Genomic DNA, 19,965 nt, shown 5'->3' on the forward strand with positions numbered 1-19,965 from the left:
TGATTTAAAAAAACTATTAGATAACCACCTGAACGACCACAACATACAGGGGTATACAATGTAATACTGACATATAATCACACACATAGTTCGGACTTGATGGACTTGTGTCTTTTTCAGTCTCACCTACTATGTTACTGTGGGTAAGAGACTGTGTATACAGGATTATTTTCTATTTTTTTTGGGTTGAACTAGATGAACTTTTTTTTTTCAACCTGACTATGGACTAATAGGTATGTGTTATATGGCTGTCCAATGTTCATAAAAATAATTCTGGAGCGAACTTTTACTTTACATTTTTATTATAGTTTTTCCTCGCACGCACAGTATAGAACAGAAAAAAAAAATTAAATACTGTGCAATTCAGTGTTATATTGATGGCCAAATGATTCTGAAAACCACAGTCAACTACTTTCCAAAAAAAGGGAATCCACAAATAAAACTTTTAAAATATCTGAATAGTATGTGCCAACACCAGGTTTTGCCCACCAACATACATACATATAAAAAAGAAAGCATCATTCATACAAGACACTAAGCATCTGAGCATCCCCAGGACCGAAAACGTATAACAATTAGCTGTACAAATAAGTTAAATGTAGAGAAAAAATACAAAGTGGCATGGGTATGCTTTGTATTGGCTAAGAAAATACAATGAGGGTAAAACAATTTGAAGGATAAATTACATAGGACTAGATACTTTTCTTGTTAATGTTGTCAAAGTAGCAGTGGTAATCTGCAGGTATCAATGCAAAATTAGCTTCAAAGCAAAACTGCAGCCAAACAGCTAAAATACATGTGAAATAAACACATATGGGCATATGTATACTGTATTTTATCCAACCTTAGATGTGGTGGCTGCATTCGTTTTCATTTTTTGGGCTAAGAACAATTTCTTTAAAGTGGAGGTTCCACCTAAAAAAAAATTTCACCAAAAATCTAAAAAAAAAACAAAATTTTTTTTTTACTCACCCTAAATAGCTGTTGCTATGCGGAAGTGCCGAATCAGCCTCTTCATCCACCGCGGTGGATTCTCTTCCTCCTCCTACACTCAGTGTCTTCTTGTGAATGGGGCGCGCTGCATTCTGGGAACTGTGTGTGTCCCAGAAAGCAGCCAGCCCATTCACAAAGCGCCGCGCTGCTCGCGCAATAGGAAACGGGCAGTGAAGCCGTACCGCTTCACTGCCTGTTTCCCTTATTGTGGATGGCGGCGCTTGGAGCTGCTAGGATCGAGGATGGGCCTCGGCGGGAGCAGACATCACTGGCGGCTAGGACAGGTAAGTGTCCTTATTAAAAGTCAGCAGCTACAGTGTTAGTAGCTGCTGACTTTTAGTTTTTTTTTTTTTTTTTTATAATGGAACATCCGCTTTAAGTACAGAAAATACCTATTATTTTTTCCAGAAATGCAGTGACCTTGTCACTTACTGTGAACTGAACCTCATATAATGGAGATAATGTAGACATGTTTGAAGTCTAGTCTGGGTGACGACAGGAATTCCTCCATAGATACAGTGGAGAAATTAGTGTAGCCACCCAGGGACAGGAAGAGCATTATTCACAGTATCAGATCACCAGGTATAACCAAACAGGGAAAAATCTTAAAAAAAAAAAAAAAAAGGAAATTAAATACTTATGCAGCCACCACTTTTTTGTAAGCTGCAATATGTTATGTTGGTGGTTGGGAGGTAGATTTGCTTTAGTCATGTCTTGCCACAAAGCACTGCTCTGCAGGTAGCAGTCCCATTTCCCATTATACCTTTGCTGTATCATAGGTCACCCATTAGCGCACTAGACAATGATTCAGCATCATCACATTCATGATTTACAGTCAAATCTGCAGGCTGGTGACACAGGAAGCTGCACACGACAAAGCAAGCTGTGGAGCCAACTTCCTAGCTATGCAGTGAGGCATGTGTGGGAATCACAAGACAAACTGCTGAACAAGATAATGACTATTTGTGCAATTAAAGGATTTATAAACCTATATATTTCAAGCGTGTATTCAGCTGTTTGTCTGGAAGATCACTTTAATTGTAGCTAGTCTACAGTGCTGAAAGCCAGCATTTGACTGACTGCTGTAGATTATGGTATACTTCTGTAAATAAACACGCATAGAAAAATAAAAATGCAACAAAACCCAACTCCACCCAAAAGCAGCATTTCAGATGCAGGAATTACATGCCTGCTCCTTACACCTTCATCTGAATGATCAGGTGAATGTAACCATTACAAGCTAGTGCATCGTTGGTTCACTTACCTTTTTCTTCAATGTTTTCTTTGTCTGAATTTCTCACTTCCTGTTCCTCCTCAGTAAGGTGTTCAGTAAGCTGTTCTAAATGACTTTCCACAGCTCGGATGATGGTGGAAAGCTTACTGAGGACAAACAGGAAGTGAGAAATTCAAACAAACAAAGAAAAAAAACATTTAGAAGGGAAATCGAAAGAAAAGGTAAGTGAACCAACAATGCACTAGCTTAAAGGAACTATTTAGAAAATAAAAGACGAACCTTTACAACCCCTTTAAAAGAAAAAAAAAAAAAGTATAGCCAAAGCTATTTTGGCTATACTTCTCCTGTAAGTCACAGGAGTCCAGTTCGTTCTGCACTCCTGTGACCCATTGTCAGCCAATAGCGGGCTAAAGTCAGCTGCCGGCTGATGCCACTGAGCCATTCATTCCAGGCACTGGAAAGATTCCGATATGGTCAAGATCCACAAAGAAGCCTGGACCGACACCTCTCTCAGCGATCCACCTAGAGCCTGAATCGGCCCCTCCCACCCCATCGACAGCCCAGTACTCCAGTGAGTGCTGGAGGAGAAAGCAGAGAGCTGCTGACTGACAGAGGCAGCTCTCTGCTCAGAGTGAAGGGCGAGAACTGAGTGATCAGCTGCGTTTGATTACTCACTACAGAGCCGGCTGGGGATCGATGCTGCATCCACCCAGGTGAGTATAAAATTGTATTTTATTTTTTTGTTAACCCTCATACTTCTCTTTTACACAAAATATACACACATAGAAATCGCACTCTCAGATCCAAATAGCTGCTGGCAAAATTAATTAGATAAATCGTGTAGAATCAATGCAAGTCTATATTTCCGTGGTAAATAAATTTAAGAAAATAATATACGTGAAACATATAAATCTAAGTACACAGTCCATATTCCCATCGCACACATTCCTATAATGAGCTCTAAAAGTATCGGGTGCTGTAGCGACCGCCAGATGGATACTGGAACCTGCGCGATAATGTAGAAATTCGTTGGCACACCCGAAGATCTTCAATTTCGTCCAAACAGTTTTTAACACATAACAAAATAACATTGCAGAGACATGCAGGAGTTTGAGGCACGTTTCAAAGTCATGCAGGACCCCTTTGTCAGGTATGTGACGAAGGGGCGCTGCGTGCTTCCGAAAAGTTGCACTACACTATTTTGTGATATGATCTTTCTTGGATTAAAAACAGTTTGGACGAAATTGAAGATCCTTGGTGTGCTGGTAAATTTTCTACAGCAACATAAAAATCGAAATCACACCCCAATGACATCAGATGTGACGAAACGCGTACAGACGAGCTATCACTCGTGACATCACCACGCACCGTGACCAATATGAATCCAGAGACTGATATCTTACCATGATAAGCTTTTGTTTTTAATAAAGTAAGTGGTTAGTACTTTTTAAATAAAATTGTGAATACAGTTTTACACTATGTTGGTGTTCCTGGTTCTCTTCATATCTTGTGGCCGAATACCTTGCCTTACTGGATGTGATGTTTTGGTGACCTTATGTGGAAACCTGGGAGGCGGTACATGTTTCCCAACAGACCCTTTTACCCATACACAAGCCCAAGTAACTCTTTACATACAAAAAGAGTTTACCAGAGTAAGTCCACTCACTCTGGTAAAAGTTCTATATATTTAAGTGGTGGTACACTTTGGGATTTGAAGCACACGGCTAATAGAATTTCCTTTACAGTATCGCTCACAAGTTTGGCCATTTTTTCATCTGCTTGGGACTGATTCTCTTGCATTTAGATTTATAGGTTTTACTTGTTATTTACTTAAAATTTTATAGCGTGGCAACGCAGACTCACATAATTCTTTTAAAATCAAAAAGGTGCCACAATCCTGCAATGAATGGTTCACACCTAGGATGCAGCCGTGTGATACTTGAGAGAGAGGTTGGAGGCAAAACAAATGCCGGAAACCTTTCCCACTAAAATCTGAGAAATACAAGAAGCTTGAGGGCGCTTTACTCATGGGTTTGCATGGAAGCAGCCTCTAGAGCACAGAAAAAGTCAATAAAAAGTTTATTCTGAAAGAGAACATAACTAAATAAGAGTAGTCAATAAGCGGAAAACCATCCCAGGCCCAGCTAGGGATGAGATTGTTTACACTCAGCAGTCCATTTCTCAGACCACATACCACAGTCTGAAACTAAAGGCGTCACAATACACAAAAAACTTTTTGTAAAAGTACTGCCATGTTAAAGGCAAATGTTCCAACCACTCGAAAAATGAGTGTGTCTCACCGCAATAGCAATCCGTTTTATGAGAACACAAAGAAAGCGAGGAGTGATGACCATAACGTTTTACAAATTTGTATCTTCCTGGAAAAAAAAAATAAAAAAAAAAGTCCACCAAGCAAAATCCCTTTTGCTGAAAGAGGCAGAGCCAGCAGCAAGTGTAATACGGCTGCACTACTGTTCTAAAGCCAGAGTAACTGAGCTGCAGAATTTAGAGCAACCTCTACATAGGAAGGAGAATGTCCTGTGCTATTTTCAAGCCACACATTGGCATAGAATTGAATATAATCTCAGTATGCAGTTAGCTTCTCAGCTGAAGTGTCGAGCAAGGCGTGAAGATCTGTAGTCTGCTCTTAGCTGCACAAAGGAGTGAAGGATATTCTTGTCCAGGCAGGCCAGCTGCTCTCCAGAACACATTTGCTTTAAATTATCTGGGGCAACTACTAGAAGGTTGCAGAGGGAGTGCAGAGTGTCAAAAAGTTGCAGCACCACGGCAATCTGCAGGGTAAAGGGAGTTTCTATTAATATACAAAGGTCATGCACAGATCTAAAATACAAAAAGTCATTACAGGTGTAAAAGCAAGATCGGTATTTTTTTTTTGCATATGTTACATGAGATCGTCTTAATCTAACAGGTACTTCTATAATACCAGTGAAATGGTTAGACAGTCTCTCCTGGACTTTAGCTGTGCTTTGATGCAGTTGAAAAATAATTTCCATTGTGTTTTTCAAATAAACTCCCTTACATCTTTAAAAGTGACATTAGACCCCTTTCAAACTGGGGCGCGTTAGCGGTAAAGAGTCGCTAATTTTAAGTGGTAAAGAGCTGCTTTTCTGCCGAAAGCGGGCACTTTTAACCCCCCGTTAGCAGTCGAAGAAAATTTTAAAAGCGACTTTGCAAGCGATTCGGCATCGCTGCCCATTAATTTCAATGGGCATTGGGTGTTTTGGGAGTGCTGTATACACCGCTCCCAAACCGCCCCAAAGACGCTGCTTGCAGGACTTTTTCTAAGGTCCTGCAAGCGCACCACCCCAGTGTGAAAGCACTCAGGCTTTCACACTGGGGTGGCATAGGAGGCGTTTTTCAAGCGCTTTACAGGTCCTATTTTTAGCGCTAAAAGGCCTGAAAAACGCCTTTGGTGTAAAAAGGGGTCTAAAGGTTCATTCAAAAACACAAACATGTCATACTTGCCTGCTCTATGAAGTGGTTTTGCACAGAGCAACCCGATTCTCCTCTTTTTGGTTCGCCTGCCGATGCTCCTGGCCTCCTCCTCTTCAGCCAGTGCCCCAATAGCAAGCCACATGCTCTGGGGACACTGGTGCATGCTCGCTCCCACTCCCAAGTTCCTCTCTGTGTGTCCAGAAGATACACAGAGCCTCAGCTCGGCCCTATCCTCTGCTCTCTCCTCATTGACTCACTGGCTGTGGTTGACAGTAGCAGGTGCCAATGGCTCCGGCTGCTGATTCAGCCAATGAGGAGAGAGACACGAAAGAAGCACAGCTCTCGTGCAAATCACAGGATCGAGAGGGAGCTCAGGTGAGTATTGGGGGCTGCCACACAAGTTTTTTTTACCTTCATGCATTGAATGCATGTAGGTAAAAGAACTTTGAGCCTTTAAATATGTGATGTGATGCAGAAAACGCAGCTACTTCTGTGTATTTGCCATACCACATAGCAATCGCAGTGTTCATGAGATCTGCTGTGGGCGCCAATTAAAAGTGAACACTCCAAAAAAGCAGATTGAAAAACGTGTGTGCTTTTACCTAAACTGGATCGCCTGGCTATGAACACCCATGCGAATCGGTTCCAGTGTGAACAAAAAAAGTTGCCTACACCTTTTTTATGCAGACGTGGTGCGATTTGAGCAGTTCAAAATGAATAGGCTCAAAGTACACCTCAACAGAATCACGTGATTTACACAGGAATGCGGTGCGATTCCTGTGCGAATCAAATGTGATGTAAGAGAGTGAATCCAGGCTAAAGGTAACCTGTCAGCTTTGAAAAATTTGCAGACCAAACTTCCCTGAATGGGAAGAGGTTGTAGACTCACCTTTCCAGTGGCTTGTGTCTCCTTCCTTCACTCTGTTCTATCGGTGCAGCCTCATCTATGTTTTTATCATTCCTAGAAGTGTTCGATGCCTGTGTCCTGAGTAATGGTTCCATTCTTCGATTTCTATGTCCCCAAGACACAGCAGTCACATGGGGAAAATAAGATGGAACCATGACACTGTGGAGAACACAGGTATCCAATACTCCTGGAATGCTGAAAACACTGATGGAGGCTGCAGCACTGGCACAGAGTGGAAGTAGGAGAGAGGAGTATACTACCCTTTTCTTGCAGGTAACTCTGTTCAGGATGTTTTTTAAGCCAACAAAGGTTATTAGAAATATTTTATTTGAGTAGGTGGTGCGAAAACCAAAATGATAATGTTCATTACTGCTGGCTCATCGTCAACACCATCAATCAGGAGCACGGTCATTATCCCCTATTATGGTATCCATCTCCTCTTCATGCATCACATTTGAGAATGAAGGACCAAAAAGCAGAAAGAAAAGTGATTGTGAAATCACTATATGTCCACAAAGAGGCACTGTCATAACATTTCAAAGGTTTATTGAAATACAGCTTAAGGAAATGCACATAAAACACTAAACATTAGCACCTCTGATGACTTCAGTCTTTGAATTCTTGCAGAGTTAAAGCATCTGAGAAAATTCCTGTAGAATTCAATAATTTTGGGTGTCTTTGATTCCAGTATCTCCCACCCCTGGACCCAGGGCTGCTAGGTCAAATAAATGTTATCCTACTCTACATGACATATAATCTACTCTCAGATTCAATTTAATTATGGGCAGCTCAGTGGCCTAAGTAGTTAACACTTCTGCCTGGCAGCACTAGGGTCGTCTATTCTAATCACAGCCACGTGCCTGCGTGGGTTTTCTACAGGTACCCTGGTTCCTCCCACACTCATGACTCAAGACATGCTGGTCAGGTAATCGGCTCCTATCTAAATTGGCACTAGCCTTTGTATGTATGAATGTGAGGTAGGGAGCTTCAAATGTAAGCTCCTTGATGGCAAGGACTGATGTGAAAATATGTAAAATTGTCAGCGCTATATAAATATCTGCTATAAAATATCCAACCTACTCAACAGGACCCTATAAACAAACTACGCGATATATGATCTACATCTAGACACATTACAGTACAGAAACTGAAGCAAACCTTAAATTCCTTGGCGCACTTCCTATATTCGGCAACATCGCAGATGGCAAGCATGCCTCCCATAGAGCTGTAGGAGAACTGCTGGAGATGTTCGTAGATAAGGCGATGGAAGCGGACGCCCAACTCCATCAGCACTGTGTCCACATTCTTCCCATCCAAAGAGCTACGTATCTTCTCTACTTGCTTCCGAAGATAAATGCAAACTTTGACACAAGCCTGTTTGTAAATAAGAATTACAGGGGCTTTAAGAACAGACAGGCAAACAGGATACACTGTAATTCTATTAATATAAAAGATTATTTACATTGTGTGAGGCTTGCTTGTAAGTAAAATTAAGATCTCTAAATGGGGGGCACCGTATAGGAGGAGATATTCACACTGAATGCAGCCGGTGAGGTCACTGGCACATGTACTCTCAAGGTCCGGCATACGAGGGCTCCTGTGCATTGCGGCTGCGGCCACTCACATAGCCAGAGTCCGCTAACCCGGGAAAGGGGGGGGGGGGATAGATGGAAGTCCCGTCAGTGGGGACAGCGTGCAGCTGGAGGGCTTTGTTCTAAGGTAAGCGTTTCATAATGTGCTAGTATGCGATGCATACTTGACAAAGGAGGCAAGGTCTCCGATACACATTGTATACGCCCCCCCCTTACACCCCCCGTGGCTCGTCACTCTGCCTGAAGGAGACACTACTACCACCTCCGACTCCCTCTGCAGCTTCATCAATCTGTACATGACAGCCAGTTCTGCCAGCCAGATGACCACAGAAGCTTTCTTACCGGACACAGCAATCTGCTTACCTAGATGGAAGTCTTTTATTATAGTTTTAACTAAATTACTTACTGTATGCTTCCATTGATGTTTGCACTGCTAACACATTATGCAATTGTCTTACAGGGGAAATTCGTTTTTCTTTTTTTTTCAGTACACTGTGTACTTACGAAGGTAACCTATACTGTATTCGGTTTGTTTGGTGTTTACCTTAAGTCTAGAGATCTAACCACAAGTATACCTCAGATAAAAAAAAAAAAAAAAAACTGTTAGATGGTTTCTCCATTATCCACCAATAACTGAACGATTAGTGTTTGGTGGACTTTTTTTTTTAGTTTGTGAATACTTGTACTGAGCTGGGCTGCTAAATACTATTTTTCTAACCACAGCACCTTGAAGCACTCAACAGTTATAAATTAGTATCAGCAATCCCTTTTTAGCCAGGTGTACATGGACTCAGATTGTGCAGTTCATTGAGCAATAACTTTTTCACCTACTCTTCTTGCATTCTACTATTTGGAAGAGACTAGAAAATGCAATATCCGGTGTATGACAGCAAAACAAGCTGAGAACCGTTGCTTACATCAAGGAATCGGATTCACATTACTTTTTCAGACTTTCCAAGACCTAAAACCCTTGTACGGTCAACCCTTTATTTTAGAGTGGATTTTTTTTTATTATTCCAGATATAAAACTTACAGAAGTGTATTGTATGAATACATTATTTTCATCCTCTGGTTTGAAGTCCGTCTTTTTCTGTTCAGCAGCCAAGATCTGTTTCATCTGGCCAACCATGCAATTTAGTGTCCTGTAAGTAAATTGGTATATAGAAACTTTTATATGGGAGAAAAAAACAAACACATGTTCAACCTATAACATTATTTTACAGTTGTTAACCTTCATAAAACCAAAAATGCAAAAGGGGAGGGTCCATCACTGTATCACAGGGAATGTTTTCAGCTAATGTGGTATACAGGCTCATTTCACTAAATATTGAATGTGATATTAAGGTTGCGTCCATCACTGTTAGGCTCCATTCACACCTTGATGTTCCAATTTGCGGGCAGAATGCCCGTGATTCAGAAATGGCGCAAATTGCAAGACGCCGTTGTGATCACTGCCATTTTGAATGGCACCAAATTGCAGTGCGATTTTGTCGCGGTTATCGCCTGCCAAATTGCAGTAAAGCGCATAAACAGAATATTTTTTACTGCGATTCCACAGGCACCAACCGTGGCAAAAATCGTGACGCGATTTGGTGCCAATCAAAATAGAAGGGATCGCAAGGGCGTCGGGTGATTTGGGGCATTTCTGAATGGCGCCGATATCCCCCGCAAAACGGAACGCCAAGGTGTGAATGGAGCCTATGGGTTACATTCTTCCCACTGACCACCAACGTAAGGAGCATTCTTTCCTCTAACCAAATAGGACTTTTTTTTTTCTAAATCAAAAGAAAAGGAAGCTGCGCTGAAAACAAGCGATATGAAATATGCATACATCAAAACATCGAAAAACAAAGATTATTCTAATAACCACATATATAGCATGTGAACAATGGTGCAACACCCATGTGTATTAAAGTCCATGTGCAAGTACACCGATATGCTGATAACGTGCTCAAAGAAAAAGGAAAGTTTGTGTGAGACAAATCCTCTTCACGATTATTCAAATGGGGATAGAAAGCATAAAATCACCAATAGGGTCTCCAGATCGTGCCACCACCACCTAATATAACATGTGGTCTTAGAAGATTTAGTGGACCCACCAATTAAACAGAGGTCGATTAGGCATGTGGCCACACACCCTGGCCAAGGTATTCCCAGGGCTCTCCCGCAAGGTGCATTTTCAGAATAAGAATGTGGGCTGTATTTCATAGCGGAAAATTGCTTGGGGACCTACTCCAGTACAGCTGGGGGGAAGCTGGTTACAGAAGGACCCCAGAACAATACATACTAGCAGGCTGCATCTGATGAAATGTTCAGGTCTTTCCTCTTTGCAGCCCTTTGGGGGAAAGGCCTGAACATTGTATCAGATGCAGCCTGCCAGTGCGTTTGTTCTGGGGTCCTTCTGTGACCGGAAGCCCCTCTGTACTGGTGTAGATCGCCCAGCAATTTTCCACACTGAACTACAGCCCACATCCTTAATGTGGACCTTGCGGGAGAGCCCTGGAGTGAACCTTGCGGGAGAGCCCTGGAGTGAACCTTGCGGGAGAGCCCTGGAGTGAACCTTGCGGGAGAGCCCTGGAGTGGACCCTGGCCAGAGTGTCTGGCTACATGCCTGATCATCCTCTCTTTAGATTAGAGGGTCCACTAAATCTGGTAAGCCTGCATCTTATTTAAGGTGCTGGTGACATGATCTGGAGACCCTATTGGTGATTTTATGCTTTCCATCCCCATTTGAATACTCATGAAGAGGATTTCTCTCAATCTTGCACAAACGCTCCTTTTTCTTTAAGAACTTTATCAGCATATCAGTGTACTTGCACATGGACTTTGATTCACATGGGTGTAACACCATTGTTCACAGGCTATGTGGTTATTAAAATAATCTTTATATTTTTTGATATATGCATATTTCATATCACTAGGTTTTTAGTGTGATTTGAGTTTCTTTGATTTACTAGTTTTGGTCTCTGGAAATATCTTGCAACATAGCTGCTGCTGATCACTTTTCGTTTGTACTACACAATCTTTTCACTGTCATTTGTTGTTTTCCAAGTGCAGTTTTTGTATTTCGGTAGTATGATTCTGTTTTTTTAGCAGGCGTTTTCTCAGATCTGAAAATAATTGTAAGGGTTTCTCTGGTGTTAAGAGGTTGAGAAAGACTGGTCTAACCTGTCTATTCCCGTGTCCAGTTTCACTTCCATCTGCTCAATGATATCCTTCTTCTTCTGCAGACATTCGGTAAGCTTTGGAGAAGAGCTATAAACACAAGAAGAAATCACAGAATTACATTCTGATACAAAAAAATAATTTTAATTTGGTAAAGAAACAAAAAAAAAAAAACTCCTACCTTATTAAAGGCATTAAATGATCATTAAATTGTTTATCAAACAAATGGAAAATAGTGTTGGCCTGATGTACCACATCGAAGAAATATAGGTTGGCATTCTTTGATTCGGGAGAAGGGATTGCTGGGAGAAAAAAATAAATCTTACCGATTGACAAAAAGTGAAATCTAATACACACTTGTCCAAATGTATCGATGCAATAGGATTCCAAATGATTAAATAAAATTGCAGATTTGAGACAGACTGATGGCTCCAACCACAGTGCCCACACATTGAACAAACTTCAGTCACTCCCTGCTGAACCGGTCGAATTTCAATCCATGTATGACCAGTAGTCCCAGACAATAGACAGGCAAAACTTTATGGACACACTGATAATGGCTGACACTCTTCAATGTAAAATATCCTATTTTCTATGTAGAAGTATATAGGATAGTATGGCTGGCTGAAATGTAGAGCAGATCTCCATTTTTTTTGTTTGTTTTTTATGACTTACCTAGTGGTTTTATTAAAAAATAAATGCAGCTGTAATAAACACCTTATCACCAGAACTGTCCCCCACTGATGTGGCACTGATGTCATAACATTGTTGTAAAAAGATAAGTATTCATGAGTATAATGGAAAAAGCAGATTGGGGTACAGAGAGCGGGGGTATGGACATGTACAATTTGTTAAAGCACAGCTTTTAACAAGAACCTGTGATTTGTCTATGTGGGGCACGGTAACAGGCTCACTATAACGGCATCCCCATCTGCTGCACATATTCACCCTTCTTTCACTCCCCTGCCCCTCCCTCCACCCTGCAGAGAAAGCCCTGTGTAATCTCCAAGATACAGCTCCCTGTACCCACGTGACTGTACAGAGTGCCCGATCACCAAGGGTGAAAAATCACTAAGTGCCGACACTATCACAAGGCAAGAATGGGAGTGAATCACATGCTTCCCATAGATAGAAATACTGAGTATTTCTTTGCTTCAAACTTCCTAATGGACCCGAACCTATTGCATTGGTCTATACACCAACATTTAGAAAGTCTCAATAAAATAGAAAAGAATTATAGATCTTACCTGCCAAACCTATTTCCAAGGCGTAGTCAATGTGCTCAATGCATAAGTAGTCAACAAGAATTGAAAATATTCTAAAGGCATTTTTTGGAAGATCAGACGGATCTGAAAGCTAAATAAAAAAAGAATTACATATACCTGTATCAACCATTACTTAAATAATTTCCCTGTGCACCTATTGCAGGGCTTTCTTTTCACTTGTCCTGAAAGAAGCGAAGCGAGTGGGAAATATCTCTGGTAGTAGGCACAGACCGCAATGCAAATCTGACAAACAGTCTCCAACCCTTCCCCACTCTATTCAAAACAAATTTAAGACACACCAATTTGACTGGTGTTAAGCTTTAAGAAGATGCATAAAAGAAAAATACACTTTACACCAGCAGTCCCCAACCTTTTTGGCTCCAGGGACCGGATTCAGGGCAGCCAATTTTCCCAGGGGACTTGTGGGGGTTAATGATTCCGGAGTCTGTCCTCAGCCCACCTTCACACCACAACCCCCCTTTACAGCACAGTACCCCCTTTATATCAAAGTCCACAGTCCCCCTTTAAAGCAGTGCAACAGTGTACAATTTTCCCAGGGACTGAAGGAGGGAGGGCTTGAGATATTCACACTTTATATCAGTGTCCACAGTTCCCCTTCACAGTGCAGTCCTCTTCAGTGTCCCTTTAGAGTGCAGTCCCCTTACATTAATGTAACAGAAACTGCACAGTGATATAAAGGGGACTGCACTAGAAAGGGGGCATTGTAAAATAAAGGGAACGGCACTGTAATGATTTGTTTTAAAGGTGCCCCTTTACATTATTGTACAGTGCCCTTAGCAATCACAGTGCCCCTTGCATAATCTGCCCCTCTGCTTCCTCTCCAACAACAGACCACCCCATTCCAATCTCTGCCTCCCCTGCACACAGTCCTATCTTTGTTGAGGGTAGTGGCAGTTTTCATGCTATCAGCAGGGCAGGAGGAGCTGTGGATCTGGACAGAGGGCGGGAGCTGCACAACTTATGTTAACGAGAGGGCGATAACTCCCCCTCTGTACAGATCTCCAGCTACCGAAAGAGGACACAGAGTGGCACCTCCGCACAGCAGCAGTTGAGCGGCGACCGTGATCTGCAATATTCCTGTCCCGGCCATGGTCGCTGCTCACCTCCTGCTTCGCTGCCTGGTCATTAGAAGGCCACAGACCAGCACCGGCCTGCGGCCCTGGGGTTGGGGACCCCTGCTTCACACTACTAGTTACAAATGACTGTCAATATTATGGTTTTGCTAAAATATACCTTATGGCATCTTTCAAAGGCATGCTTGGTTTCTTGCAAAAGGTTTATGACCACTTCTTGTGCTAAAAACGTCTCGCCGTGTGTTTCTATACTCGATCCCAAAGGAAAAATTGAGCGCTGGCGAAATTTCTCTTTCAGGTCTTGAATGCTGTTGCACAAGTTTACAAAGAATAAAATAATATTTAATAATGTGAAGATTGTTTGATCCAGGTATTTATATCACCTAGTAATTCTATAAAAAAAAATTATCCAGCAGACAATATGTATTTGTCACAGTATAGCTGTGCAGCAATAGAACAAATGTATATTTATAAACAGGGCACTCATTCCTTCTATTGGAAGATGTAAAACAAATGTTAGAACAGTTTGCTTTTAATACAGATTTCTGTTACTTCTTGGATAAAGGCATACCCTCTGTAAAATAATTAAATCCCCCATAACAAAGCCCTTGTATAATTATTAAAGTGGAACTTTAGTCAAAAAATTAAGTCTTGCTAGATCACTTCAGGCTGGCCCCTTTTACAGGTAAAACATAGAAAAATATTGTTTATACCGTTTTTAAATTCCAGTAGTACACTGGCTCACCTGCTCTGCACATGCTCAGTTGCTCAACATTTTTAGGCAAAGTGCCAAATATGTAGAGGATGATCTGCTGGCAGCCTAAATATTTACTGCTGTTGAGGGGCTCTGGGCTTCAGCAAAATGGCAGCCTCCAGCAAGAAGAAACTAGAGCAATGCTGATGGCAATTTACAGAACAAACCAATTTTGGTACCATAATTAACGTGGAATGTGTATAAATATTCACTTTAAATTGTTTTACTGATTCTACTGACGTATGTCCGTTTGTCACCTACCCTCCAGTTCCAATTGGCCTTTTTTGATGGTTCTTGGAATCGTAATAGCGCTGTAAGATCATTGAACTCCGACTTCGCAAATAAGCAATTTCTACATCAACATAGTTTTCCAAATATGAGATGAAAATTGATTTGATCAACTTGGACAAAAAAGTCTGTTTGTCTGTTCCCAAATTGAACTCCATTAGCTTGCTAGAGAGACTTGTAGTTCTGTAAAACAGGAGAAACAGAAAGGCATTAAAAACAAACATTCTACAAATCTGTACAGTACATTTAGTGTTTGACGCTGAAGCACTAGAGAAACCCCCACTAACTTAGTCAAATATTGAGGAGTTCCTTATCACTACAGCCAAAGGATTGGGATGGTATATTAACATACTGAGGAGTTCCCTTATACTACAGCTCAGCAATATGCCTGCCGAGTTATTTCCTGCTACAGCCACTGGTTTCAAGGACTCACGGAGCTGCAATTACAGATTTTGTCCCCAACACCACCTGCTGGTGGAAAATAGCATAGCACCACAACTACAAAAATAATTAATTTAAACTCTGGTTTAAAAAATAAAAAAAAATCTATTCAAGTATGTATTGTTTACTCAGTATGTATACACAACAGATAAGTACCTTCTATGCAGGCCATGGATTATGCCATTTTATTTCACCACAGGTGGAAGGAAAGAAAAATGCTTGATGCCATCAACACAAGTCAGTGATGATGGGGACATTTCTCCTGTAGCACTACTGTGTTCTGCTGGTTGATTGATAGATTGACTTGTGTACAAACAGGGTGCCCATACATGGATCGGAAGTCAGCCGGTCCTGCCAGTACCTGCTGAACCGGACAAATTGCAATCCATGTATGTCCGGCTTTACTCTCCCAATGACACCAATGATGGGGCACAATTTCTGCCTCTGAAACAATAAAAAAAAAATTCCCCCACTGACGTTGGGACCTTTTCTACTCCCAATGGCCACAGTCTGTTCCCCCTAAAGTCTAAAGGGCAGTAAACTGCCCCCCCCCCTTTTTTTTTAAAGTTTGGAGACTCCTGCTTTAAAGGCATCATATTTGGATAAGGATCTTCTAAGACAAAGATAGACACCATTAACATTGCTTTTATATGAAATATATTAAAGGGGTTGTAAAGGAAAACAATGGTTTCCCTAAATAGCTTCCTTTACCTTAGTGCAGTTCTCCTGCCTCATCCTTCCATTTTGCTTTTAAATGTCCTTATTTCTTCTGAGAAATCCTCACTTCCTGTTCTTCTGTCTAACTCCACACCGTAATGCGAGGCTTTCTCCTTGGTGGGGAGAAAGCTTCTTGAGGGGGGAGGGGCGAGCAGGCAAGTCAAAACACTCTCTACTTTGCAGATAGAGAAAAGAGCTTTGTTTTTAGGCCGCGTACAGACGAGCATACATGTACGATGAAACCGGTCCGCCGGACCGTTTCCACCGTACATGTATGCCCGGGGATTTCTGTATGGTGGCTGTACTCGCCATCATACAGAAATCCGCGCGTAAACAATACGCGGGGCGTGTCCGCGCCGTCGCCGCGACGATGGCGCGGCGACGTGGGCGGCCCTGCCAGTTACATACTTCCACGCATGCGTCAAAGTCATTCGACGCATGCGAGGGATGGCGGGCGCTCGGACATGTACGGTAGGTCTGTACAGACGACCGAACATGTCCGAGCGGGCAGGATTTCAGCGGGCTGTTTTAAAACAAGTCCAGAAATATTTGCCCGCTGGGAAAAGGCCCGGCGGGCAAATGTTTGCTGGAATCCTGCCCGCTCGGGCCTACACACGACCGAACATGTCTGCTGAAACTGGTCCGCGGACCAGTTTCAGCAGACATGTTCGGTCGTCTGTATGGGGCCTTAGTGAGCGTCCTGACACTCCTGCTCGCCCCCTCCCCCCTCAAGAGGCTTTCTCCACACCAGGGAGAAAGCCTCGCATTACAGTGTGGAGTTACAGACAGAAGAACAGGAAGTGAGGATTTCTCAGAAGAAATAAGGACATTTAAAAGCAAAATGGAAGGATGAGGTAAGTGAAGGAGGACTGCACTAAGGTAAAGAAAGCTTTTTAGGGAAAAACATTTTTTTCCCCTTTACAACCCCTTTAATACATTATTCCTTGCAACCAGTTACTTTTTTAATAACTTGGAATACTGTTCAGATATGACTTAATGGGTTGTCGTTTGACAATATGCTGCCCTAGAGGACTTGCTTATGTTTTGCTGTGCTTGGTATAAACCCCTGGTGCCCAACCTGCGGCCCTACGATGTGGGGAGCTCACCAGTTTTTAGTGGAAACATTGGATTAGGATGATAGATTTGGTTTCTACCAGCCTTATGTAATATGTTCCCAGTGTCATATTGTCTTCTGCAGCATATCCCAGCCAAAAACATAGCCTATGCACACTCTCTGACCCTCATTTGCTCTATTATGCCTGCAGTTTCAGGGAGTCCTCAAGTATTACATATATTGAACATTATGTTCAGCCCTTTGGTGATGTCACGGGCTGCCTTTGAGGCCCCCTTTAGCTCCTAAGTTGACAACCACTGGTATAGACCATGCATACAACCGTCCAGGGATTTCGTTTGCCTTAGAGCAGTGGTCATCAACCCTGTCTTCAGGGCTCACTAACAGACCAGGTTTGCAAGATAACTGAAATATATCACAGGTGATATCATTTGCTCAGTGATTGCAGTATTCTAGTCTGCATCTCCCCAAGGTAATACATAAAACCTGGCCTGTTAGTGGGCCCCGAGAACAGGGTTGATGACCACTGCCATAGAGAACTCTCTGCTGCGCTTCATACTGCCCGATATGCGATTCTGCATATCATGTTAGCGGTAAAGTAAACCACCTGCCAGGGATAGCATATCTGATTAGTATTACCATAGTCTGTTGTCAATAACCTAAGACTCAGGCCCCTTTCACACGGGGCGGATCAATAATGATCCGCCCCGTGAACCTCCGCTTGCTCAGTGGGGATCGCTCCGTTGATCCCCGCTGAACACGGACCGTCTGTCCGTGTTCACTCAATCCGATCCACCAGACGGATGGAAAAGTAGGTTTTTCCTCCGTCACACTTTCACGGATCGGAGCGGGTCGGATGTCAGCGGGCATGTCACCGCTGACATCCGTGGCTCCATAGAGGAGCACGGAGCGCCCGTTCAGGTCCGCCTAAAAAACTGGCAGGCGGACCTGAACGGTCCGCCCGTGTGAAAGAGCCCTAAGGATCCTACTAATGAATACAATAAGTATGAGGGTACACTCTTGACATTAACTGGTTTAATTAAAAAAGTAAAAAAATAAAATAAAAAAAACGCAAAGCAAGAAAAGAAGAAGTCTTGAGTAAAATGATTATGTGCATAATTAAAAAAAAAGCTCAATTAGCGCAATTAGAAGTCCCAGCATGACCCTTAAATCTCTAATAGTATCACTTACAAGCCTGACTACTACACATAACTAATCAGAACACTTAGACCATATAAAAAGGCATAAAACAATTAATCAGTCTAATCATTTATGTTGTTGCAGAAATTAAGTAAAGCTGAAATGCGGCAAACAACTAAATATAGAATGAGGAGAAGGGGGTCATCCCTATGCTCTACCCTCTAGTAAGCATATTCATAAGGTTAGACTGTTACATTGGTTACATTGTTCAAAACCGTAAACTCTCAACACTTTCCTGACACAAAGTTCCCTTTCCTCTGCCAGTCTGACTGATGCTGGGAATTCAGGTACTGCCATCAAAAATATGATTTTTAATGAACACATGCATGGATTAAAGCGGTTCTCCACCATAAAGTGGAGTCCCGCTGATCGGAACGCTCCCCCCCTCCGGTGTCACATTTGACACCTTTCAGGGGGGAGGGGGGGTGCAGATACCTGTCTAAAGACAGGTATTTGCACCCACTTCCGGCCCGGCATTCACGGGCAAAAGACAGGAATTCCGTCACTTCCCGTCACCCCCCCGTTGTGTGCTGGGAACACTCGGCTCCCAGCACACAGCGGGAGCCAATCGGCGGGTGCGGCGCGACTCGTGCCGTAGGGAACCGGGCAGTGAAGCCGCAGCGCTTCACTTCCTGGTTCCCTCAGCGTGGATGGCGGGGGGAGCAGCAGAGAGACGAGCGATCGCTCATCCTCTGCTGCGATCGGTGCTGGACTCCAGGACAGGTAAGTGTCCTAATATTAAAAGTCAGCAGCTGCAGTATTTGTAGCTGCTGGCTTTTAATATGTTTTTCCCATGGCACATCCGCTTTAAATAGTGTTTTTAATATCAGGCTTAAAAGATCCGTTCACTTTAAAAAAAAACAAAAAAAAAAAACACATCATGCCCGCAGTCTGCCCGAGACTGTTGTGGCCGGAAGTGGGTGCAAATACCTGTCTTTGGACAGGTATCTGCACCCCCCTCCCCCCTGAAAGGTGTCAAATGTGACACCGGAGGGGGGGGGGGGGGGTTCCGATCAGTGTGAGTTCCACTTTAGGGTGGAGCTCCGCTTTAAAGGGAACGATATTCCCTGTGTAGTGCACAGTGCAGTTAGAACGCAATGGTATGAATAGGTCCTTAGGCCTGAATAAGCCAAGTGCTGAATCTGAACAACTGGCAAACAATCTGCATGATGTGCTTCCACTTTAAGAAGCAACAAAAAAGTAGCAAAGCAACAATTCAGCAATGCAAACACCCCCACGTTATTACATATTCCAAGACAGCAACTTGAGATGTACTGCGCCTGCAGCCATTACCTTGATATACACAACCCCTCCCTTCCTCACCCCTTAATTCTGCAGTCAGATAAATTTACCAAACAAATCGATTTTTACCTTGTGTACAGATCATAGAGATTCTTAAGATACTGCTCGGCATCCGATTTTCTACATTCTTCCAGCTGCTCTTTAACAAAATTCTAGAGTAATAGTAAGAGACATTTAAAAGAAAAATCTTAGAAGACTTCAAGAAACAACATTATCTGTGACCTGTAAAATTAGTCACAGGATGTGTAAACAAAATTATAAATGGTTATGTTTTCTTTTCATCTTAATGTAAATAAGCGATTCCTAATCTCATGCTTTATCAAGCTGCCAAACAACTAGCCATGAAGTCAATTAGAAATGAGAAATATTTTAAACAGGTAAAAGATGTGCAAGGGATTAATGAAAGGCCCCGGGCATCCAGAATGGTGAATGTTTTGTAAAATATTACCAAATTCATCCGCTTTCACAGGACTGAAAATATGCTT

At 42.4% G+C, this 19,965-nt stretch overlaps 1 protein-coding gene across 2 annotated transcripts in view; it reads right to left on the bottom strand.

Moving 5' to 3' along the window:
• Window positions 1-3,068: 3,068 nt before the first annotated feature.
• Window positions 3,069-19,965, bottom strand: part of EXOC5 (exocyst complex component 5) — a 48,878-nt gene continuing 31,981 nt past the window's right edge. Inside the window, exons 9-17 of one of the 2 annotated variants that reach the window (XM_040332553.1) lie at window positions 19,550-19,632; window positions 14,722-14,931; window positions 13,867-14,014; window positions 12,595-12,703; window positions 11,529-11,649; window positions 11,351-11,437; window positions 9,216-9,324; window positions 7,749-7,964; window positions 3,069-5,019 (exon numbers count right to left, since the gene is read on the bottom strand). In XM_040332553.1, the coding sequence (XP_040188487.1) occupies window positions 4,831-5,019; window positions 7,749-7,964; window positions 9,216-9,324; window positions 11,351-11,437; window positions 11,529-11,649; window positions 12,595-12,703; window positions 13,867-14,014; window positions 14,722-14,931; window positions 19,550-19,632 (1,272 nt within the window). In that variant the 3' untranslated portion in view covers window positions 3,069-4,830. The remainder of the gene's footprint in view (window positions 5,020-7,748; window positions 7,965-9,215; window positions 9,325-11,350; window positions 11,438-11,528; window positions 11,650-12,594; window positions 12,704-13,866; window positions 14,015-14,721; window positions 14,932-19,549; window positions 19,633-19,965) is intronic. The other variant, XM_040332552.1, reaches the window with a different exon arrangement.

This window comes from Rana temporaria, chromosome 13, assembly GCF_905171775.1.
Source record: "Rana temporaria chromosome 13, aRanTem1.1, whole genome shotgun sequence".
NCBI classification, from domain to species: Eukaryota; Metazoa; Chordata; class Amphibia; order Anura; family Ranidae; genus Rana; species Rana temporaria.